The 25578-nt window shown below is 39.8% G+C and overlaps 1 protein-coding gene across 16 annotated transcripts in view; it reads right to left on the minus strand.

Annotated features, from left to right (window-relative positions):
- Window positions 1-6472: 6472 nt before the first annotated feature.
- The window catches only part of PPP1R9A (protein phosphatase 1 regulatory subunit 9A), a 311401-nt gene continuing 292295 nt past the window's right edge, over window positions 6473-25578 (minus strand). For 7 of the 16 annotated variants that reach the window (XM_073238811.1, XM_073238810.1, XM_037019829.2 and 4 more), the window contains 7 exons: window positions 25015-25102; window positions 24833-24916; window positions 13637-13832; window positions 11531-11650; window positions 10656-10679; window positions 9407-9589; window positions 6473-8062 (listed from right to left, as the gene is read on the minus strand). In XM_073238811.1, the coding sequence (XP_073094912.1) occupies window positions 7853-8062; window positions 9407-9589; window positions 10656-10679; window positions 11531-11650; window positions 13637-13832; window positions 24833-24916; window positions 25015-25102 (905 nt within the window). In that variant the 3' untranslated portion in view covers window positions 6473-7852. Of the gene's footprint in view, window positions 8063-9406; window positions 9590-10655; window positions 10680-11530; window positions 11651-13636; window positions 13833-22842; window positions 22890-24832; window positions 24917-25014; window positions 25103-25578 lie in introns of those variants that run through there. The other 9 variants (XM_037019830.2, XM_037019828.2, XM_073238813.1 and 6 more) reach the window with 5 other exon arrangements.

Genomic DNA, 25578 nt, shown 5'->3' on the forward strand with positions numbered 1-25578 from the left:
CATCAGTTCTCAGGTCTTAAGTCATTTAACTGTATTTGATCCCCAAAATACTTTCCCTAAAGCGTACGTCGCCAGAGAGCACACGAGCTAATAGCTGCCTCCCTGTGTCTGGTGGAGCAGGCTGACCTCCCGCATCACCTGAACTCCAGTGCTCACCCAAGGGCTCCAGCTCATGGGCCACTAAACAGTCACTCCTCAGCTCTGGGCATAGCTCCTCAGTAAAGCCATTAGACACACTGGCAGAGTCAGACCTAGTCACATTTTTCCTTGTACATATGCGTCTCTTAGTAAATAGAAACCTAAATTACTTCTACTCTCCTTTGACTCTTGCCAATTTGATTCCCTTCTAGCAATGACCTGCAGGAAAATCTTACAATTCTTGGGAGTGTTTGGCACACCTGAAAACTAGAAGTGTCTGTTAGCTCAGCACAAATTGTACATTTTAGTTTCTCTGACCTGGTTTGGATACAGAATGAAGCCTGTAACTGATCCAGGTAAAAGCTAAGTGCCCCAAAGGCAATGTCTTTGCGATGGGGGCTGTGGTGGTGATGGTGTGTATTTTTTTCTAACTTACTGTGGAGGTTAAGAAAATAACAGGAAGGTAAACAAACAAACAAAAAATAGAAAAGACTGACAACTTTTGGCTGTCTTCTGAGGGATGTGACTAGGAAGAAAAGACGACCTTATCAGTATAAGAGCTGGAATGGGAAGGTTATCTGTCTTCATCTGTCTGTTTTGAAGATATGACTCCCAGGCTCGATTATATCTTGGGATGCTAAGGCAGTCATGTTAGAAACAAAGTTTTCTGAAGGCACTTGGGGAAACATGTTTTGCAGATAAATTGAGAGCTGCCAACAGTTTAAGACCACTGACTGAAAGTAACAAACAGGAACATTTTGTTTGGCTTGAAAAACCCTTTCCTCCCATTGGGATTAGAGTTATTTTAGTCACAATTTCAGTGAGCCTAGTGTGTGCTCCACAGGTGCTCAATTATTCAGTAATGCTGTTCACAGCCCTTGATGCAGGATTCTTTGAAATATTGTTTTGAAACTATCAGTGGCTGCAGTTCTTCGGTTGAAAGGAACCCACATAGTTCCTTTAAAAAATATCATTTGATGTCACCAATAAAATGAGCATACTCTGTTCTCTCTTGCTCTTGACAGAATAAATAAATCCTGCCAAGACAAGTAACAAAGCAAAACAAACAAAAGCTATCCAATAGCTTACACTCAAGATTATTCAAAGGGATACATGCCACAGAGGGTTAGGAGTTTCCTAACACAGCTTGATTCACTTGTTCTGGGATACTCAGATATCAATTTTTGCATTGCCAAAGGTTTAGTCACAAAATGACGGTGTGTGTGTGTGTGAGAAAGAGAGGATTTAATATCCCTCCTTTGTTATATTCAAGTATCCTGAACATTTAAGGTTTTAGAAATAAAGTTGTTGAAAGGAACCCAGGGATGGCCTCTTAGCTTGCCCTGTGCTGGGTGAGGCCACCTGCTTGATGCATTTGTCATAAACCTCTTGCTGGCTGATAGGTATAACAAACTGATAGCGGAGCAGAACGACGGGTGAGGGCACTTCTAGCGGAAACTCTGATCTTTTAACTTCATACCCAGTTGCAGAATTGTGCTCTCAAATGTAATTCTAGCTGCCAATTTACACTTTACCAGGACTGCAACTTATTTTTAGTTTCATTTCCATGGAAAATGTGCACTTTGCTCTTGATTGAGAGATACATTTTGACAGATAATACAGGTTTACCCAGTCAAGGCTTGTTTTAGTTGAAGGTGAAAATGGAAGATGGAAAAAAAACTTACTTCGGCAGATCTCAATATTTCTTTTTATTGCATTCGTTGTCTAACAACAATAATACTCATTGGCAAGGATTTATTTACACTAACAAAGTAAATTAAATCACAGGTATTTTTAAGTTGGTCAGAAAACAAAGGACCACTGTGATACTTTGCTTTGAGTGACTCTGAAATCCAAAGAGTAGGAAATGTCATTTGAAACAGAATGATCTAGAGAAGTACATATGAACCACGCACAAGAGAACAGTTCAGACATGGCACTATTGTCTCCCCCATGCAAATGATCAGATACCAAAGTGTGCAAATTAAAAGTTTCAGATAACACATGCTATCCATATTTATTGGACTTAAAATTATTTTCAAACAACTCTTTTTCCTTTAGTGATATAGAAAGAAAGGTTAAAGCAAATCAACTTCTTATAATGGAACAGAATTCATTTTCTCTTTTTTCAGCTGGCCAGTTTTGCTAGTGATGTGTAGCCAGAGTCCTAGTGGCTTAAGTGCAACATCATTAGAAAATGCAAAAGCAGCCGTGATGATCATAAGTAATTCTAAGGAGAACAGACACATATTTCAAGGGATTCACTAAGTACTAACGAAATCTGATGTTGTTGGGAGGTGTTATCTAGCTGGAGTGCCTCTTAATTCCCACTTCAAAGGTCTTTAAAATGATTTTTGGCCAATTCTCCTTTCATGGGTGAAATATTAAACCCTTAACAGAAAACCTGGGTGTGTGAAGAAAGGAGCTGAAAGAAAGAGAAGTGTACACCTCCCACCAACACACTCATGCTCACATCCATGCCATCCCTCTGCAAAAGAAGTAAATGAATGGCCCTGGGATGGCAGTGCTGCCATCAGAGAGCCAGCAGTGACTTACACAGCATAGCCACCAAACACAACACTTTAGAGCATGAGCAAATGCACAAGGACACACAGTGCAATTTTTAGCCAAAGAAACTGCCGTCTGCAGTTGAAAAATGCCCAAAGCTGCATAAACTTCTGAGCTTCAACTCAGCAATGTGCAATCTTGACATCAAAGCATTAACCAAGCATTTGAGGAAGTTTTATCTTACTAAAATATCAAGTATCTAATAAATCAATTTTACCAAAATATATAAACATGTAGAAGGATAAGTGCATTTAGTAGAAATACTTACATTAAAAAAAATCTCTTAAAATCTTATGAGCCATTCCATGTATACACACACAAAACGTGGCTGTAAGGCTAGGATGACTGCTCTGGGTCCTAACTGACATGATCAAGTTCCATGTACAATATATCTATGTTTATGCCATGTGGTTGCAGTGTGTGTATGTGTGTATGTAAGGTGGGCTATATATTCACACATATGTAGTTCCATACATCTATACAAGTGGCATGCACATTATTGAGAAGTTGCCTCTTGTTCTCTTATTCCTTACCTCTTACTCATTCTTGAACCCCTAGCAGTTTTGGGGTTGGATTTGGGTAGGACTAAGGACTGGAAGAAGTCAACATTTCCTTTCCCACTCTGTAATCTGGAAGCAGGTCACATGCTCTGCTTGGTCCACACACTCACATATGTAAGTCTTCAAGTAACAACTGTTCCCTCAACACATCCACTAAGATATCCCCACACAAGCATGCTAAGGACCCTCTGTTTACCATAAGGCAGATCTTGGTGCTTTCATTTTCCAGGGGGAAATTGATTCTGTAGGCTTTTTCTTCACCCTCCAACTCCATTGTTCAGTCTATTCTGTGCTGCTACTTTATGTCAAATACTACTGGTATACTGTCTGGTGGTGCTTTCTCCTCAGTGTTTTGGACCAAGAATAAACTTCCTGAGGCTTTAAGTACCTCAGACAAACATAAGCAAGGCCTGCCTGCATACACAGCTGTTTCTCAGGGATGAAATCACTGAAGCGCATTCATATCTCTTATAACAGTTTTCTTAGGAGAATTTACTGTCCATCCCCAGCATCATAATGAAAAACAATTCTAGGAGAAAATATGGATGTTTTGTTTCTGGACATCATCCTTAGGTGCTTAGCTTCAGAATAGTGCAGGGAGATCCTTGATTAAAGGGAAATTTGAAAAGATACTTAAAAACTTGGGCTTTTGTTTTTCATTTTACCTTTTATTCAGAAAGCACTAAAACTTAGAAGTAAGTAGATGACATGAACTGCTGTCCATCAAAGTGAAATGCCCCTCATCTGCAGCTCTATTGGGACAACAAATTTAGTTACTCAGATAGAATTTGGTAATTTTTAAATAACTCAATGTAATTAGGGGCTACAACATATCCAAAATGTAAAGATTTTTTTTTAGAATTGTCAGAACACCTACCTTTAGGTGCTTCAGGAATACTATTACTAAACACTGAGTTTCCTCTCTTGAAATTTAAAATTTATAAATGAGTTAGAATATCCATACACATGCAAATTTTCATTTGCCTTTTAAACATAATTTTAAAAGTATGTGTTAATCCTATTATACAAAGAAACCTATAACAGAATTCTTTGTCTTCAGCAGAAACCACAAAGGCTACTTAAGGTGCTAAATCTAACAACCTGTGACTAGTTTGGTAGCATGGTCCTGGGATATCTGAAGATTCCAGGCTAGGGATGACTATAGGATAAAAGGCAGGGGGCAAGGCTTCATTTGGTTCCCTACTTGTCCTTTTGGCACTTTGTTTCCAACAATAACAAAGGAACACAAGGTAGATGTTCCCATTTCATGACCCTTAATAGCTGAGTTTGGAATTAGCACCTAGCATATTACAATCATGAACTGTTATGGGCTAAAAATGGTGATGTGATGTTGAGGCTGGGAAATCTATGTCAGCCTCAGCTAAAGGAGGATGCCATGGAATAGCTTTATTGTCATGAATCTAACAGTGGACTTCATCACTGTGTTAGAATGACAAAATAATGTATCACTGTGAAGTAAACTTATTTGGCAAAAAAAGAGAAAGACTATATAAATTAATTCCTTTAAGGGAGATGGTCTTAAATAAAGTAATCTGTTATAAAAATAAAGCCCTTAAATGGAAAACCCCGCCCCAGACACTCAGCTCATGCAATATTCTCTGTCTACAGCTTGGCCTCCCCACACATTCCTTGTCCCCCAAAGCATAACGTTTACCCCTAAACATTTTTGGCTATTGTTAGAGTCACACTGAGCTGTCATTTAGGGAACACAGTTCATAGTTACCAGATATTCCCTTTTTGTTCATTTTATGATAAATAAAAAACTGCAAAGTCTTTAAGGTTCGTGAAGCAACAATTCTGTATAAAATTCTATGGACACTGAAAACCACTAGCATGAAAGTAGGAATTGTGTAAGACACTGGAATCTTGATTAGGCATCATGCACTAGAGTCAACAAAAGAAATAATAGGAAAACAAAATGGTCATGAGATCTGAGGTCCCGCACTTTGTTTTCATGCCCTTGTATCAATCAGTGGACATTTGATCCCTTGCTGGACAATCAAGTGCCTCTTACAATGCCAGCAGTTTGAAGTGGTAATGTTAAAATAACTCATCAAGACCTAAAATTACTACAGTTGAACTTAAAAAATCAAAATAGTTATAATACAAATTAAATGATTTGAGGAATAAGAATTTGACTTACAATATTGTCAGTTGGTCATTGATCTAAACATTGGAAGTGTACAAATAAAGTTAAAATAAGGAAAAATACTGCTAAGACATTTAAGGAAATGCAATATAATAGATCATAAATTATGTGCAGACTGAGACTTATAGACATTTCCATTATTTACATCCATTTCCATATATTACCAAAGTGTAAACGTAACTTGAGATAGTCACCCTTCTATTTCCACTCTTAAAATGAATACAGTGATGCTTCCAGTGTGATCCAGATCACTTTTTTCTCCAAAGATAAACAAAAGTGACAAAAATGTACAACAGCAAGCACTCATATTACCAGATTTTTGACTGATTTCATCTTAGAGTATTAAAAAAGATTTGCCAAATTTTGTAGTTCATCAATAGTGGTTCCTTGTTTCTGATGATATTAATAAATACCACAGCACTGCACATCTCAAAATATTAATAAAGTATCCATTATGGCAGTTTCATTACCATATCCCCAATGAAGAGAGACAAAAAAACATACATAGCGACTTTGATCGTTACAAAATCCAATGTTACTTTCTGTCAAGATTTCTGAGGATTTAATGAAGATCTGTACCTAGTGCTGAAGGGACTGAAGCTTAGCAGACAGTACTCCATCACTGAAAAGGAAACAGACCTTAGGGAAAGAACCAGATTGTAAATTCCTAGTTTGGACAGTTCTGGGTTTTGGATATTCAGACAAGCAAAAAAAAAAAATCACCATTTTCATGAATACATGATGGAGCTCAAAGGCATAGGCCCCTTTATATTATCTTATGACCATCACAAGCTTCCCCTCAAGCTGTGCAGATGTCACATTTCCAGGGGAACACAGAGACAGAAACCCCCCCATCTCCCCCACCCCCAGCCCCATGTGGTAAAGAAAGTAAAATACTTGTCCAAGAACTGGTCTGGCCTCAACTCTTGTTTTGAAATCTGTCCCTTGGACAGCAGATGACCTCATATTTAGAGCTAATGAAGCAAAGAGAACCAGATACATGAGTGCAGAAATCAAAGCAACAGCAAACACCTCATTCGTTGTGGTTTCTCAAGATGAGTTTATTTTTTCCTCTTTCTGCCCCAGTCTCCTGCACTTAAAACATGGAAATCCTTAATACTGGCTTTAAAAGAACTGTGTGTCTCCACTGCTAGACTGTATCCTGTGTATTCTCTTCATCAAAACTTAACTGTGAAAGTGGAAATCTCTAAAGAAAGGCAGAGAATGGCTCAGAAAAACCATTCAAAATATCTCTAACATGTAACTGGCAGCTCTCCTTTACAGGAACATTCTGTGTGCTCAAAACAATTGCTTTCTCTTGCCGAGTATTACTCAAATCTAAATTTTATCAAACTGATATTTCTAGTTTTCTTAAAAGTACATTTGTTAAAACACTAACTGAGCCCACTTGGGAAATATTGAGTAGAAAATATGTGACGAGTTTCTGATTGTGTCATAGGTAGGCTGAAGACCAGCCAGAATGTTCCCCAGGAGAGGAAACCTGAAAATGTTGGTTTCCTTAAAAATCAATTTCCTGTTCAATTTGTTGGGGGGAAAAAAAGGAACTGTGCTGTGTGCGTCAGGGTTGCTGAAATACTGAACACGCAGGAGTAGCAAAATTAACAACATATCCCTATATCCCATGGCTGCACTAAGGTCCGATTTTTTCTTTGTTTGGCTAAATCTGGAGGATAAATCTTGCCCTCAGAACCCCAAGGTAACACCCATATGCACATTCTTAAGGCTTTTTGCTTCTTTCTGGGGTTAACGAAGTAATGTAATTCTTTTCTCTCTTTCCAATGCCCAGTAAGCAGAACAGCTGACTTGCCTTTTGCTATGGTAGGTAATTACGTGGCAGAGCACCCACATTTCCACAGTGGGATCATCTCCCTGTCCAGACACAGAAATGAGGGGGGGCCTTTCCCACACATTGATTAGATTCTGCAGCCCAGATCTCATGGCAGAGTAGTGCTCTCAGCCAGGCAGATGTGTGCAATTGCTCAGGTTCAAGATCCCATACTGAAACTCACGGCATTCCACTACCACTACCAGCGGGTGTCAGGATCTTGTTGGGCAGACTCACATTGTTTCCCCAAGCAACACAACCCATCCAATACAACATAAGATGCTGGTAATTAAGAGAAGAGAGAAACACAGCCACTTTTGCATATCTCACAAATGAGATCCTTGGTTTGTTAATACACCAAAGGTGACTTGGGAGTATTTCAGTAGGATAAAATTAAAAGCATTTTCTACTTGCAGAAAATGCAGTTATTCAACAGACTAGGCTCCCAGTCTGCCTAGAGCACATTACCCCATATCAGTTTCTTCATCCTCCAGAGGAGAGCAGGGCAGGAAGACGTGGGGTAGAGATGTCTCTCTCGAGCACCTCCACCCTCTGTGGAGGGAGGGTGTGTTACTGCTCGCCAGTGCCCTCTGCTGCGGCTGTCATCTTCTCTGCCTTTTTAGACCTCCTCTGCATTTGCTCTTGTTCCTTCCTCCTCAGCTTTTCTCTTTGTTTTTCCATTTTCTCTTGAGCCTTCCGAGCCTTCTCTAGAGACACCTTCATTTCCTTGAGCTTTTTTTTGACCACTGCTCGGTCTTGGGATGATGTCATTCCAAGAGCCTAAGAAGGAAACACATAAAAATAACTGAAATTGAAAACCAGCAACCTCTCTGCTTACAATAAAGTTGTTATCACAATATGTTCAAACTCAAGATCTAATTTAAACATAATTGAAGAGGTAAAAACTGAAGAATGGCTGGTTCCATTAGCTGAAAATCCATAGAGTGGGGGCTGAGCTTAATTTGTTCTTTTGTTCTTTGATGTCCCCAGCACAGAGCACCCCACACCTCACTGGGTAAATGCTTTCCAAATTGGAAGTTAATGGGTGAATAAATCCAAAAAAGGGCACAATTCTTCTTCTCCAACCTTTGGGCTTGGAGGCAAAAGTACTGCTAAACTCATCAATATTTTCAAAAGATAGGAGTCGGCACCTGCTGCCACAGCAAGCTCCAAGAAGGGCAGCAAGGAGTGAAATGGCCTCCTTTCTGCCAATGTATTCATTTACAATGAGGACCAAACATGTCTTTGGGATCAGAATGCTCATGTTAGCATGACTAGCCTTCTCTCCTTGTAGGCAGACCTATAAAGGAAGCCTGATTATAATGGGTTGGTTGCTCGATGAGCTTGGAATTCAGAATAAGGGGAGTTGGTGTCAAACTTTAAATCCATGACCTTCAGAATCAATGGCGGGATGCATCCATCTCCCAGCAGGGACAGCCTTGCCAGCATGGCCTTCAGACTCACAGGCTATTGATTGATCCCTAACCTTTTCATGGCTGTCAAGAGATTCTCATCAGCTAGGCACCCCAGCAGGGGGCTTGGGTGGGGAGGTGGGAGCCAGCTAGATGCTCCTTTTGCACTCTTCCCCCAGGGGTGGGAGCCACCTCAGTCTCCAAAAGGCTGAAGAGGACGGGTGAAGATGAGAGCGCGATGGAGGGGAGGGAGGACACAGCCCACATGTACGTGGGGAAGAAAGTACTTCACCTGGGGTTGGACTGATGTGCAGGGAAGGGTCAGTGTGAAAGAGAAATGAATAAAAAAGGGATGGACAATTCATGCATCTGGGTTTTAACTCTTAATGTGATGGAAGTCCACATTGGCCATTATTAAAACTCACATTACATAGGAAGTAAGTAGAGTTAATACATGGACCATATGTTGCTAGGTGGAGGCAATGAAGTGAGTCCCTAGCTCTCCTGCTCAGCAGCCTACTGTTTAATCGAGAACCCCTGACATCTTTCTGAAACTTCATTTACTACTCAGAAATAACTCAATGTCCATTCGAGCATTGATGAGAATTACCTCTCAGATATGCTGAATGCTCTTATCTAATGAAAACATTTTTGGTGCTATAAGTGATACAAATTATACCTGGAAACCTAACACAGACATACAATTCTTTACCTTAAGTTTATTTCCATCCAATTGCAGGAGTTGTTCTCCAGTGATGTTTTGGGCACTGAATTCAGATACATACTTCTCCAGATTTAGGCTCACTAGCCAGTGAGAAACCTGCTGCACACTCCATTCATGAACGGCCCGGTTCTGACACTGACTGTGTTTGGGAGACTGTCCATCGTCAAGGATCTGAGGTAGGAATGTTATGCAGTGTTGTTAAAGGACCGAAATTCTATGGCTCAGCATGGCCTATGATGCTATGAAAAGGAATTTCTTGCCTGCTTAGAGCCACATTTATTTTTAAACCATAAAATGAGAAGCACCTGGTTCTAGTGGTGTGTGTAACATACATGTAATTATTACCTACTTTGAAAAAGGTATCTGGAAATTAAAAATTCCCCCAAATAAAGAAGCATTATTAATGTAGGAAGTTTAATATTGGAAAATATACGCTAATGTTGCAAGCTTTTTCATTACAGCACTTTGGAAAGGTTATCAGATGCAGAAAGCAAGTACTCCTTTAATCTCTGTGTGCAATCAATGCACCACTCTGCCTTTAGTCTCTGAGAAGACATTAGAGATATGTAAATGTATGTTTAAAAACAGTGAGGCCTCTTTCACTTAGAAAAGGAGAGCCTTAATCCGCAAGCATTCTTAGGGGAAATTTCAGCCATTATTTTATTTGAGCAGCAGGTGAACCCGTGAGGAAGGTGGGGCAGGGAATATCCATAATTACTTTTAATAAATGAAGAAGGTGGAAAGTCTATAAATGCATCCAAGATCACCCAGCTAGTAAGTGGCTCAACAGCATGTGGTTTAATCCAGATCTCGGGCTCTGCCCAAGGCAGAACATTACTTTTCAGTGCAAAGGGCAGCTGGGTTCCTAGAACCGCTGAGCTGAGAGGAGATGAGGCGATGATAGGCCTGGGAGGAGAGCCAGGAGTCACTGGGGTGGCTCATGTGGGGCACACAGAAGAGGCGGCGGGGGAAGCCGAGATGCGGGCGAAGGAGGTGGAACAGGATGGACTGTGTCAAGGCAATGGTGATGGGGGCTGCACCGAGAGCCTCTTGACTCAGGAATATCTTTTAACTAAGTTACAGACAAGGGCATAGGATGAAACCATTTAACACAAGGAAATCCTCCACTGCAGAGGAAAGCATTCTTGTATGGCTTGATTTTTAAATCATTGGCAGAGAGGAAAGAAGGCTCACACAACAGCACACAGCCACCAAACAGGGCGCCCTGACAGCTCACCTCGTCATCTATCATATCCAGGCTCTGAGTGATGGAGCAACAAAGGAATCAAAAAGAAAAGTGTTATAGAAACAGGAGACACAACATTTACAGTATAAAGTTTTAATAAAATTAAAATCATGCCAAGCCTGAAGGATATATGGGCAGAAAACTTTTTTAGGGGAAAAAAGTTTAACAAAACAAAAATCATGTTAGAAAGAAATGACTAAGAAAAAATACTCAGAGCTAAAATATCTTTACTTACAGAGCTTCTCTACCCCTCCCCACACCAAATACTGGTACTTTTTCCCTCTGCTTATTTCTTGGGGCACTAACTCAGTCCTTAAGTCATTTCCTGCTTGTGTTCACAGTTACCTGCTGAGAATTCCTCACAATACTAATGTGACCTGGGCTTCTAAATCAGTGATTATTACCCAGGTTTCCTTCTTTATCAGACCTGTACCTCTCTCCTCTCTGCTACAGTGATTCTTAATCTGGAGCCAGCCACTACTCAAGGGAACCTCAGAACCTTGGCTGGGGTGAGGATGGGGAAGGGGAGGGGAGGGAATGGAGAATCTCTAAACTCCCATGTGATTTCTGAGCTCTTCCCTATATTTGTTCTCCAGTGCCCAGTCTCCCATCTCATCTGTTGTTTAGTCATCCATTTAAAACTGAGAAAGGCTGTCCCCAGACAGCTTACAGGGGCTCAGAAACAATACTCAGCTTTCATCTTGAGACAGAGGGAGAGAAATCATGAAGATTTCATATTAATAATGAAACCATGGTCTCGAGGATTTATATGCAAAATCTACCTGGAAACATTTTCCTGGTGATTAGCTTCTGGGTTAAATGTATGACCTGAGAAGGTGGTTGCATGGTGCGTGCCATGGGCATACCTCATCTGACGACAGCGCTAGGGACTGAGAGAGCCCTGGTGTTTTGGGTTCTGTTCCTAGGCCGCTCAGGTCTGCCGAGCTTGTACTGCTAGGACTGAAGTCATCATTGAAGGTGAAATTCTGCAAAAATAAATGAAGCTCACTGTTAAATGGACACAATGACCACAGGTAGGTGTGTTTGCAAGTTCTCAAAAAGGTTCTTTTAAAGGAATCTAGAAAGAATTCATATTTGGTTTGGTAATGACCTTCAACCAAGCAGCGGATGTGAACGCTGTGCCTTTTGCAGATGACAGGGAATTCTGGGGACTCTCTCCACCAGACAAAAGGATGGGGGTTTTGGAAAAATGATTCTTCTTTCTTCAAGGGTATAGCATTCATTCTCCTCTGCAACTGCTCAGAGGAGTAATATTAATAAGCCTATCTTCTTTGACCCTAATTGTGATGAGTAAGAGTGTAAGTAAAAATACAAGATGGTGTGGAGAGCCTGAGTTATTAGGAACAGATGGCAATCCATATTAGAAAGGTAGCTTGAGCACCCCCAGGGAAGGATAGCTTGCCGTTGGCTGTGATAAATACTGTGAGAAATGGCAGATCCTCTCCTGGATGTAACCTTCAAGCTGATGAGTTCTGGTGGAAGTCACAGTCTGACAAAACACTACTAGCTACATGCTAAAATTCAGCTTTCACACAGCACTAGTAGAGGACTAAAGTGGCTGCAGCACGAACAGATACACATTTCCCAATAATCACCTGGGGGTGGGAAGGTGAGGGTGTGTAAATTAAATTTCCCCAGAACTTCATTAAAATGTTTGGTGGATATTAAAGTCAAATACATTCACAATAATTATAAAACTGCATTGTGAAAACATTTAAACCAAATCTGAAGTCTCTCCAATGGAAGATAATGGTAGCATTGTTCAAATAATGTTTAGCTTTCTCAGAAACAATACTGAACATGCTTCAGGACCACAGTGGTCTATTGCTGCCAAAACTTCTGCTAATAACTCTAGAATGACTGGCTTCCTAGGAACTCTAAGCACGTGACCAACACCATCTTGTTTCATATTTCATGTCCTGAGGATCGGGATTGTTAGTTTTCCATTAGATGCCCCCGCCCTGGGTTTAGTTGGTCGTCAAAAATAAATACCATGACAGGGCTGGGGAATTCAGTACCAGACAAACTCCAAGGTTTGCTAAAACTTCAGAAAAGGAGACTAAATCAGAGCACATGGAGCTCGGCTGCTGGAACACTTTAAGCAGGAGAGCATCTAACACACATTTGCCATTTGGTTTTGTCATCGAAGAAACAACCCCAAACCCTGTCAATCCCCTGGGAGCTGTTGACCTCAAGAAAAGAATTAAGTAACATTAATCACACGTTTCTGTTTTAGAAAGAAAAGTGAACATAGATAAAAGAAGACCAAAAAACACGTGAAAGTTAGCCACCCTACGTGTTTCAATAAAATGTTAGGTAAGGTTTGCAGCGTCATGCTGGAAATAACCATCATGCATTTAAAAACATAACATCCATGCATAGAGTTCCTAATTCTGCAACAGTTAAAACTTTGGTGGTAGAATTAAAACAGTTTTTCAACATGGAAGTTTGATTTAAAAGAAGAACTAAGTTAACAGTGCTATGTCAGCATTGGTTTGTTTTAAAGAGTTTCATTTAGATATATTGAACACATATTGTCTCGAATTTATTTGTTTTTCAGTAAATCTTGAAGAGCACAGCAAAAAAATCATCTTGTAATGTAATTTAAAGTGGAATACTTGGTAAACAGATCTATCATACTGTTCCATGATTCAAATGCATCTTTCCCAGCATGGCTTAACTGTCAAACTGAGATTAAATAGCTACATGTGAAAAGACAGGCAAATCAAAGATTAACATATAAGCTGGAATGGAACAGTATTAAAGAAGGTAATGGTTAAATGAGGCTTCCTTTTTCCCCACACAAATACCATGCATTGTTTATTGCAGTGTTATCACATTGATTTCTTGGGTCCAGAGCATACACACAAGTTGAGAATGCTTTCCAAGATTGAAGAGGAGGAAGGATTTGGGGTTTTCTTGTTTGCTTTTTTAATCCATGTGTTTTCTACCTTGGACCTCTTTTTATCTATTAGAGTTTCAGGAGAAGGCTGAAGGGGACTTGGGGATGAAGGCAGGTTCCTGAAGGAATAGGATCCTTTCCGGCTTTCGTTAAACCACGAGAGAGGCACGCAAGGTGAGAGAGTGGAGGCCGGAGCTGCGGAGGACGGCTTCAGTTTCCAGTGTTCCAGCCTGCTTCTGAAGATCCTGTTTTATGCAAAAAATAGGTGTATTAGCCAAAAAAGGAGCACATGTAAAATGTTTTGAGCTGAATTCTGAAAGGACTCTGAATATAGTTTGAAGTATCAGTTTGAGAAATTGTTCTACACAAGAGACAGAGGAAAAATTTTGCACTGTTGACTAGAATATTGATCTTAATGGGGTTTTTTTCCAGCATATAAACAGATCCTATAACAATGATCAACATTTTTGAACATCAGTATTGCCAATGTGAATTCTTTATGAAATGTGACTAATAAATATATAAGGAAGAGTTAAAGTTAGAGAGGGACACAGTCCTTTAGAAACTCCTATTAGGTTAATCATCACAGCATTCCTGTGTTTGGGTCACTTATTGGTGCCTCACTGCTGGTGACATTTGCTCATAGCCAGCATTCTTCCTTCATCTCCTCTGAATTCATGTGTCCAAGGGTCTGAGACTTTAATTTAAATAACTTGGAAATTGCGGGGCCCATGATACTTGAAGCAGAACACACACTTGGCTGTTTTTTCATCATAATCGTAGTGCCTTTCCATAGAAGGAGCACCAGGCCGGAAGTCTTCATACTCTGCTTGGAGGTCCAAGATCTGTCACCTCGTACTTGACCTTATGGCCCTTCTCTTGGCCTCTATTGCCTCATCTGTAAAAGGGGGATATTTCATGTATCTCCTATGTGGTTAAGAATTAAATGACATAGTATGTGTGTGACAATGTAAAAGTATAGTTGTGGCTATGCTTATTGTTTAACATTTAAAGGATTCAAAGGCATTTGAGGAACACAGCTTGAAAATAGACACTTTTCTTAATGCAGGTACCTGCATATTTATATTTCTCTTTTGATTAGAGAAAAATAATGATCAGAAACTGAGGTAGGAACAGGCAGTAGATTCTGTTCATCCTTGAGGAGGTTACCCTCAACATGTCCAAATGATATTTGATACAATGTCTGTTATTTGTTAGCTGTTGATGTCATGACAGCAAAGAGATTCCAATTCAATTAAAGGCGATTCTACACCATAGCTAGACAATGTATGTCCCACATGTACACTGGATTTGAATCTTCTCATATCTCATTTCAAATATGTTGACATATTATATATTTCAAACTTACATAATAGTGTTAATTCCTAATAATTCCTGTTTCTTTTCCAAAGAATATTGTGAGAATCAAATGGGACAATAATAAATGTAAAAGCATCTTATAAACTATAAAGCAATATACAAAAATAAAGGGAATATAAAAATGATAAAGAGAATGGAGAAGTCATTGAAGTTCTGGAAGAATGTTCAGACTGTAGGTTGGGTGAGGAAAATGGTTGGTCACAATAAAGATCCCAGAAGATGTGATGATTTTTATGGTGTGTTTCCTTAAAACAACAATATAAAAGGGCCCTGCAAGGATAAAGACCAACCAGTGGTGAGTCAACCTTCATTTTCATTCCAATATCTAAACCAAAAAAAAAATTGTATCTTTAAATTTACCTACTTACTACCAAAAGATGTGGGGGTTCCAATAACTGAACGTAAGAAAGCATGCTAGCAGAGGCATGCTTCTGGAAGAAGCACTTTGCACTTCTCGGTCATGAACCAGGGCAGTGTTTCCCAAGTTGATCAGAACCATCTGGGGCAACTGTTCAAATAGAGATTTTTGGGTGCCCAGACTTAGTGAATTAGAATCTGGAGGAGAGGAAGGAAAGAGCTGGCCTGAAATTTATATTTTAATGTATTTCTGAGCTGATTCTTAAAGCTCTTAATATCTATATTTATTAATACTCCCCTGAATGTAAATATGAAGTTTGTGGAGCAGAATAGGTTATTACTTATGGAAGATTATTGCACTGGCTCCCCAAGCCCTAATTTCCTCTTTCCAGGGTGACACAATGAGAACTAGTTGTCATCCTACACTGTCTGCACTGTAGGGGAGGGGGCCATACAATATGAATCTGGATGGTTCTGAGGAGAGGCATAGCTGTTGCCCTTTCCCCACTGAGAGAGAGAGAGAGAGAGAGAGAGAGAGAGAGAGAGAGAGAGAGAGAGAGAGAGAGAGAGAGAAGTCTTTTCTTCTTAATGTACACATGTTTAACTTGGAAGGATTTGGGGTTCTTACCTTTTGGAAAGTAATATGTATCTTAGGAGGAAATACAACTACCGTCTCCAGTTTCACAACCCTGGAGCGCCTCCATGGAGCTGGGTCTCAACCCCACTCCTGGGAAACATAAGCTCCTCTGGGAGGTAAATCCCTCTGCAGTTCTCACTATCTATCCAGTCCTAACTTCTCAGGCCTGTCTTTTAGTGCAGATCATCATTCCAGCAAAAATGCTCAGAAAGCTCTGTGCAGAAACAAAAGTATTTCTCTGTAGTCCCACACTCTTACAATTAGGCATATTCACATAAACTGGACATGATTTTTTTCCCCACTGGGTATATATTTCGGAATGAATTAATCAAACTAACTTGGGAAAAGTTAGAGTTCCACCCCTAATTCAAATAAGGTACAGAGGGCTTAAGTATATGGATACTGCTTTAGAGTTTATAAACAGGCCATAATTAATGAGAACATAATTATTTTGTCCTATTCTCAAGTGAACCGCTTTTGTAACAATACTTTTATAACGATCACCACCACCACCTTTTTTATGTTTTTAATAGGCAGAAAATAAGAATATATTGCCTTACTGTTACCATTCTAATGCCTTACTTGGAAAGGATTTTTGGTAGTTCAGATCCTGGGCAGGTGACATTTCAAACAAAACCTGAAGACTACATAACATTAGTCTCTTTCCTAAAATTCTCACTGCCAGAAGAATATGAAAGACTAATAATTCCATGAGGACTTGTACATGTAGCAAAGAAGACAGGTCTGGAAGCCATGGGGTAAGAGAGCTGAAGGAGATCATGGAAGCTGAGCCTTGGGTGATCCTGGGTGATTGATAACCAGAGGTTTTCTTCTCTGGTGTTACACACCAAGATGATGGAAAGAATGGAGGAATAATCACATAAAAAGCAATGAAAGCAGACACATGAAAAGATGCTCCACATCGCTCATTATCAGAGAAATGCAAATTAAAACCACAATGAGATATCACCTCACACCAGTAAGGATTGCTACCATCCACAAGACAAACAACAAATGTTGGTGAGGTTGTGAAGAAAGAGGAACCCTCCTACACTGCTGGTGGGAATGTAAATTAGTTCAACCATTGTGAAAAGCAGTATGGAGGTTCCTCAAAATGCTCAAAATAGACTTACCATTGACCCAGGAATTCCACTTCTAGGAATATACCCTAAGAATGCAGCAGCTCAGTTTGAAAGACAGATGCACCCCTATGTTTATCGCAGCACTATTTACAATAGCCAAGAAATGGAAGCAACCTAAGTGTCCATCAGTAGATGAATGGATAAAGAAGATGTGGTACATATACACAATGGAATATTACTCAGCCATAAGAAGAAAACAAATCCTACCATTTGCAACAACATGGATGGAGCTAGAGGGTATTATGCTCAGTGAAGTAAGTCAAGCGGACAAAGACAAATACCAAATGATTTCACTCATATGTGGAGTATAAGAACAAAGAAAAACTGAAGGAACAAAATAGCCGCAGAATCACAGAACCCAAGAATGGACTAACAGTTACCAAAGGGAAAGGGACTGGGGAGAATGTGAGGGTAGGGAGGGATATGGGTGGGGAAAAAGAAAGTGGGCATTACAATTAGCATGTATAATATGGGTGGGGGGAAAGGGAGGGCTGTGCAACACAGAGAAGACAAGTAGTGATTCTACAACATCTTACTATGCTGATGGACAGTGACTGTAATGGGGTTTGTGGGGGGGACTTGGTGAAGGGGAGAGCCTAGTAAATATAATGTTCTTCAAAAATAAAAATAAAAAAAAAATTAAAAAAAAGCAATGAAAGCCCGTCCTAAGGAGACAATCACCATTGTCACAACTGAAAGCCACCAGGTCCTGGGGTGTTCTGAAAAGTATGTACCGGGTCTCCGGGAGGTCTGGCTGTGCCCTTGCTGAGGCTGTATCCTGTCCCACTCAGCAATTTATACATCTGTGACTCTATGACTCCATTAACTGCTGGGAACTCGGTGTGTTTCCTAGCGTCCTTCAAGAACCCAACAGTGTCAGGCTTCCTATCTGCCTGGACCTAGAAAATATTCATTTAAAAAAGCAAACTCCATTACTTTAAAATTACAGACCTCTCAGCTTACCAGATACGCTTCATAAAATAAATGCCAATTTTTTTTTTCTGGATAAATTGAACTCTTGGGCTTATGAAAGGAGCAGAGATGGTTTGGTAACAGTTGTTCTATTAATGACAACTCGCATAGTTTCACTTTGTGGAGAAATCGGTTAATAACAACAAATTCTTCCTGGCCTCCTTGCTGCCTTTCTTCTTCTCCTCTCTCTCCTCTCCTCCTTCCCTCTGAACTTTTTTAACTCTGAGAGCAGGTTATGGGCTAAGGTGCATAAACTCCATATAGATCCTTAATAGTCCCCTTGAAAATCCAAGATGGGGAGAAATGAACACTTAATGGATTTGGTAGGGGGCAGAGGGGGAAGAGAAATTGTTTGTTCCCTGGCATTAGATGGTTTATAGTTAACGGCTCTACAGAGCAATGAACTCATTTACATACATCTTGAAACCAGCTTGTCCAGGGGCTGCACTCCAAAATCACATTGCTCAGGTAAATATATTCCATGGTGATTTTTTTTTTTTTGCTATGTTTTAACTTTGAATACAAGGGGTGTCAAGTATTCAGACCTTTATTGGATGCCATCAAAATATAATTAGGAGTGTAGGAACTGCCAGAACAGGAAAGGTAAACAATATAGAACACAAGTAGGTAGTATAGGAGGTTAATTGAAGAAAGTTAGATACAACCACAGGAAGGGTTGCATACTTCCACTTAGTCAAATCACATGAAGTAATTCTGTAAGGTTCTAACATCCACCAAGAAGAAAGGTTGTACAGTCAACCCTTCCAAAAGGAGAGACCTAACGGATAACAGTTATCACAAGCAGGTGTCCATCTGCAGCTTAGGCATCTACCCTGGATATATCCTGCTTCCAGACCCTGAGTTATGGTCTAAGTCTCTGATCAATAACCAATAGCCCATCTGAGATGGTCACTGTGGAGTGTTCAACCTTAACTTATGATGGGGTTCAGGACTAACCCAAAATATGACACCTTGGTGTACTGAATATTCTAAACTGAAGAAATTTGAGAACAGGTATAGAAGGGGCTCTCTGACCTCTCCTATCTCCCCTGAAGCAGGTTCATAAGACCCTCAAGTGAGAGGTTCCCTCCCTGTACTTGAAGGAGAGAGGCCTCCTTATCTTATACACGGAGGGACACCAAGAGGAATTGGAGCACATGAACAGTTCTTGCTGTTTCCCCCAGTTGACTATGTTTAGCTTCTACCCTTTAGTCTTATCACATTTTTCCGTGACTTTCTACTTTTCATCAAACCTACTATAGAGATGTTCAGGCTTAACCCCAGTTCTTTGGGTTTTCACTTTCTTATGATGAAGTTGTGTCACATAAAACTTATATTAACTAAATTTGTGTGCTTTTTGGTTGTTAATGTGTCTTTTGTCAGTCTGATTTACAGGGCTCCAGCCAGAGAGCCTAGGAGGGCAGAGGAGAAAGGATGTTTTCCTCTTCTATACTCATTTGAGATGGAGAAACTCTTCCCTCAATGAGTCTCCCCCATACTGGTGAAGGTTTAAAATGAAACAATAAGATGGTTATGTAAATAAAATCCATATTATCAAAACACAAAGGTTAAGGCTAGGAATAATATAATTGCCTAGGATTTAAGAAGATTTGTATTATTAGAAACCTGAGGAATTTGTCTACTGATTTTATCTTAATATATTTAACTGATTTCAGATTTAACTGATTAAAATGCAAAGTAACCATCTTGACAATAAGCATACTGGGATGTTTAGTGTCCCTGCAGTTCTTTTAATTAATAGATTTTTGAGAGTTTTTTTAAGTATGGAAAAGTGTTGACTAATGCTAGGCATATAAGCTTGTCAGGTTTTAGGCATTAGGAAGGACTTAAAAAGAAAACTGAGTAGATTAAATTTATAAACGCAGCTAAAAACAGGACAATTATAGGGGAATGCCTGCTCCATGAGACTAATATACTCAGAGGTTTCCATGAAAGTGACAGCTTTTATGTAAATTTTACTAGATGTATAAATAAAATGACAAGATTTGTAAGTTGAATGGAAACTCAAAAAAAGAAAGGTTTTAAAACTGGAGACTTTAATAAATTACTCTTTAATTTACATCCCTCACCAACAAATCCTCTTTTTAAGAACAAAATGCTACCTCTGGACGTGAAAAACATCAAGTGGAGGGAAGAACCCACACAAGTTATATTGTGAAGTCAGTCACACCGCTGGCACTTCCCTGAGCACTGACATCATTGTCTGTGGCCACACAGACGCGTGGTGGCGCAGGCTTTAAAATGTTCGGGGCTCACATTATTCTGCCATTCTCTAATGGCCATTCTCTGCTAGCCATTTACAACTGCACTTTTGTTTGTTTTGTAAAATCTTATTTTTTAAGGAAAACTGTGGCTCCTCCCTGGGGTGCCTCCATGAGTCAGGTTCAGTCAGAGGTGAAGTGTTTTTCTCCTCAAGCACAGTGCTCACCCTGCTCCCCAACCAGGCTGGGTGGCTGTGTCTTCACCCCAGGTTGGCTCTGCAACAGGCCAGGTGAAGTTACTTGACCTCTCTGTGCCTCCGTGGAACTCTCTTCACCTGGCTCTGCAACAGGCCAGAGCTGTCCTCAGGCACTTGTCATGGAAATTTTATTCCACAGAGTCTAAATTATATTCCACAAAGCGCTTTCATTCTTCAAGATATTACCAAAATCAACTTTGGATGAATAAAACTGCTAGCAAAAATACCTACGGAGAATAGTTTGCTTTACGTCCCTCTAACTGGAATTGCTTTAAATGTTAATAATGATAACAATAGCTGTTTATGTTTATTAAGGACTTAAAATGTGCTCAATGGGACTCTTTCAATCCTGCCAGTGACCCAAAGAGGTATGTGTATTTCCATCTTACAGATAAGGAAACTGAGGCACAGAGAGGTCAAGTAACTTGCTCAAGATAAGTGGCAGAGCTGGGATTTGAACCCAGGCTCTTAAACACTACGAAATTATGCTCTTGGCTTTTACTGAAGGCCACTGCCATATTTACTATGCAGGTATTGTTGAAGATAGAGTCTTTTAAACATCAATCTTACTTTTTGTTTTATCTTATTTTTCCCTATTCAATTTACTTTTAAAATAAATTATACAGTTGCACCTTTTGTACTTTTGTGTATAAACAAATTATATTTGGAACAAAGAGGATTAGATATAGATTTTTAAAAATAAAGAAAAAAACAAATACATGCCATTTATAGACCAACTAAATAATGAGTTAGGAATGAAAAGAGGATTTGGTTTTCAGAGAATCATACAGATCAAAGTTGTCCAACACAAATATAAGCCATGCACAAAAATTAAAATTTTTTAGTAGTCACATGAAAAAAGGTGAAATTAATTTTTATAGCAATTTTAACCTCCAAGTATTCAAATATTTTCATTTCAAATTATAATTAGTATTATAAAATCATTAATAAAATACTTCACTTTCTTTTTATTTCATACTATCACTTTGAAAGCCAGCATGCATTTTCTCCCACAAGAAATCTCAATACAGACTAGCCACATTTCTCATACTCAATGGCCACATCTGACTAGACGCTACCATACTGCCTAGTGCAGACAGGGATGGATGGATGGATCTTGGAGACCATTGTAGTTTTACTCCATCTCACTTATTTTTTGGTAGGAATCCAAGGTCCAAGGTCCAAGGAATTCAGAGACTTACACATGGGCACCTTGTGTCAGGATGAAACCTTGGATTCCAGCAGTGTTTTTTCAACTGCTCACACTCTTAAGGTGAATGTGAATTCACTTCCACAGAGGACTGCCGTCTCCCTCCCTGTCATTTTCCCACAGGCTGCCATCCAGCCTGGTTCTGAGATGCACATATCTGACCTCAAGGCTTCCCACTCAGTGACTGAACTGGGAGCTTCTTCCACAGTGCTCCAAAGCAGCCACTTCTCCAACCTTAGTGGCTACTTAATCTAGGATTTATGAAGTATTTTATTTTACTCTTTGGTGTGTCATTTCAGGGATGAACAAATTCTGCCAACTAAGTGTTTGCAGCTTTTGTTATCTGCTCTGCCGCTTGGTTAAATCATAATGCTCACTGGGCGCATATTTGCAAAGGACAGAACTCAGCCATTATTTCTTTGAAGGGTTTATTTATTGCTATTGTTATTTTAACCTTGTATTTGAGTCACTATATCTCTACAAGGAATACAATAAAGTAAACTCTTAACTCTTTAGAAGGGAAAAAACTAAAACCATGACCAGGCTTGGCAAAAGTCTTGCCTCTTTACAGCCCAATAAGCCTCAGGTTATAACTGATTGGTTGACCTCATCAAATTTTTACAACCTAGTAAGAGCTGTATGAAAAGCCTAAGAGGTAAGATTACGAACTCGAGGGTAGATCATCCACTCCTTTTCCTGAAACAGCCTCCCAGGGAGGATGAGTTTATTCGCTGTTCCCCTCCCAGCTGCACTGGGGCCCTGGCAGAGCTCATCACCCACCGACTTCTGGGGCCTGTGAAGTGAGCTCAGCTGCAGTAAGCTCCCCCTGGGCAGTGCCTCTGTTTTTCCTGGAGTATGTTTATAAGGTTCTGGGCCCATTATCAATCTACACTGGAGAACAGAGGCTGTGATCAGATCTGATTCGTCTTGACCGCTTACTGAGAGAGCTCAATCATTTTTGTGAAACAGAAAACTTCCCTGTCCTTCCCTTTTCCTTCTCTGCTTTAATGACATGAATTCCTTTCACTCCTGCAAAATTCTACTGGAATTACAAATAGTCACAAAATTATGACTTAACTGAAAACCATTTTGTAGCATTGGCCCATGTGGAAATATTTGTGGTTACTGAAACAAAAGAAACCAGAGTTAACATTGTAAAAATACAGAGCTGACTAGGTGGCCAAGCCAGAAACCTGGCTGGCTGCTGGTTCAAAAGCTGGTGTTAGCTGACAGCATGCTGACGACAGCCCGCCTTTGACTACCTGTGGTTCTGCCTAGAGTAAGGTGAGCACTCACCAGCAGAATCAAGATTTGCTGGCTTTTCACCTGGAATTTATGCAAGGAGGTGATGCCCTCTGGCTACTATGAGGAAATTCAGTGAAACCCTCTCCTCCCTGCTGGATGCCTGTGCTTAGATCCCATTTGGGGTGGAGCCCAGGGAACAAAGGGGAACAGGGTCACTTCAGAAGTGTCTGAGCTTCTCCCCCTGGTATCTGGGCATCTCTCTTTCCTTTAAACAGTTTCATTAGCTCTTGTTGCTGTGTTTTTTTCCTGAGTAGATTTGATAGCTTTCTGTTCTTAATTTTAGGCACAAGGTAGACTGTTTTATATTTCTCAGTCCAGAGTTTCACAGTTAGAGTGCCTGTGAGTTGTAGTTTGGCCTTATTTTGCCTGATACTGTTGACCCTCAATATCAACAGAGCTCTCTGCCCTTTCTCCATTGTACAGCATAAAGGAAACCCAGATTCACAGAAGTAGAGAATTCTCCCTTCTCATCTCCTACCCATTCTCCTGTAATCCCAGGAAGAAGGTACAATTTTTCAGTAAGTTGTATGCCAGGAAAGAGGAAAAAAGAAGAAAAGAGCAGGGGACAACCTACAAAATGGATAGGTGGCTCCCAAATGATTTTACTGTCATTTATTCTTATGACATTTTATCTGTTTCTTCCTTATTCTAAGCTATTGAGCAGATTCCCTAGTTTCATAAAGAAATTTAAGCATCACTAGATACACACATAACTGGAGTGCCATGGTGTATTGGAAAGACATCTAGACAGGATGTTGCATTAACTGCCTGTTGCATAATCCTGGGCAAATCGATTAAATTCTATGAAGGTGAAGTTCTTCATCAATGAAGTATGTATTATTATCTGCTCTCCCAATTTTATTATAAAGATCAAATGAAGTGACAGATGTAAAACTTCATTGTAACTTGCAAATATTAAGAATCATAGCAAATTTTTATCTTTATTATTATTTTTGAATACCTCCTCTGGGCCGGGTACCATTACAAATGCTTTCCATGAAAATTCATTTAATTCTTACACTAGCATTGTGAAGTAGGCCCTATTATTACCCTCATTTCACATATGAGAAAATGGGGACACACAGGCTAAGTAACTTGTTCAAGATTTTAAAAGTAATAACTGGGAGGGCTCTGACTCAAACCTGGGCAGTTGGACTTCAGAGTTGGTGTATGCTTCACCACCTCCCATTACAAACCTACATTTAAAATTATGTAATCTCAGAATAAAATTGGGGAAACTTGATTGCATGCTGTACAAAGCTCATTTCTCTATGGGCAAGTCTTTTTTGAACAGTAAGCATAATTGGTGGCACTTGCAAAAATCAATTAAGTAGCTGAGTCCACCAAGAGATGGTGGTTATTCTTACATGAATGTGGACAGAACAGTCTTAAAAGCCAACAAGGTACCTGAAGGCAAAATTACCCTTTCAGACTAAACAGAAAGAGAAGATGCGACTACTGTGGGTAGCCAGGCAAAAAAGCAGACATACCTTGTACATATATTGCTGCTGTATTTAGATAAGCATTTATTGAAACTGCTCATGTGACCAAAATTTGCAATTAAGCCAATGGTGATATCCAAAGCCAGGTGCAGGCTATAACTGAAGTTAAGACAGATATAACCAGATTGTGCAATTTTTCTTTCATCTCACTTCTAGATATATCATTTCAGCTCAAAGATACTAACCACTGATTGTGGTGAACAATGAAAGGGGGTCAGGTTTGGAAACAGATAAATCTGTGTTCTTCATTACCACCCGTACCTGCTACCTGGAGATAGCCTATGGGCTTCTTTTTCCTTTTCTTTCCATTTCTTTCCCTTGTTGGAATTCCTTCTCAAAGGTGCCCTGTAATGACAGCACACAGTCAGAAAGTGGAAGTAGATAATTTCTCCTTTAATCCTTTTTTCACAGAGGGCTTGCTTTTTACATCGTGAAGTGCTTACCCCAGAGCCACAAACTTCCGCTTAATTTTTCCTCCTTGAGCCACCAATGAACTGGATGCCCTTAGTGATTTGGGGCCTTTGGCACCATCTAGGATACACAAATATATGAAAAAGACCAATTACTATTATTTTTTTAAAAGCCATGAGTCAAAAGTCAGGGTTTCTTTGAATCTAAGGGGTTTGCCTCAATTTCAAACTATGAAAGAAAATAACAGATGCCTTTTTTTAAACTATAGGAAACACAGTTACATTGAGGAACATTAAGCCAGGAGAGGTCCTGATGGACAGAGACCCAATACATGTCACAAAGAGTTTTAGCTTCCAATAAATACACTTGGATGAACAAAGCCAACCAAGAATTAAACACTATCAAATCATCTTTTACACTCAAAGTAGGACCAATATGACTTTGCTTTTGTTCTTTCTCTGGCCCCAACTTTTTGTTTCCAGCGCCTGGGCTCTGTCTCCCATTCTTTTCCTGCCTTTTTGGGTTTTTAGAGCCTTCTGACAGCAACCCAACCCACTTCTCCCATACCTCCCAAGCCTAGTACAGAATGTCACCCC

This window comes from Manis javanica, chromosome 6 (assembly GCF_040802235.1).
Source record: "Manis javanica isolate MJ-LG chromosome 6, MJ_LKY, whole genome shotgun sequence".
Lineage (NCBI taxonomy): Eukaryota > Metazoa > Chordata > Mammalia > Pholidota > Manidae > Manis > Manis javanica.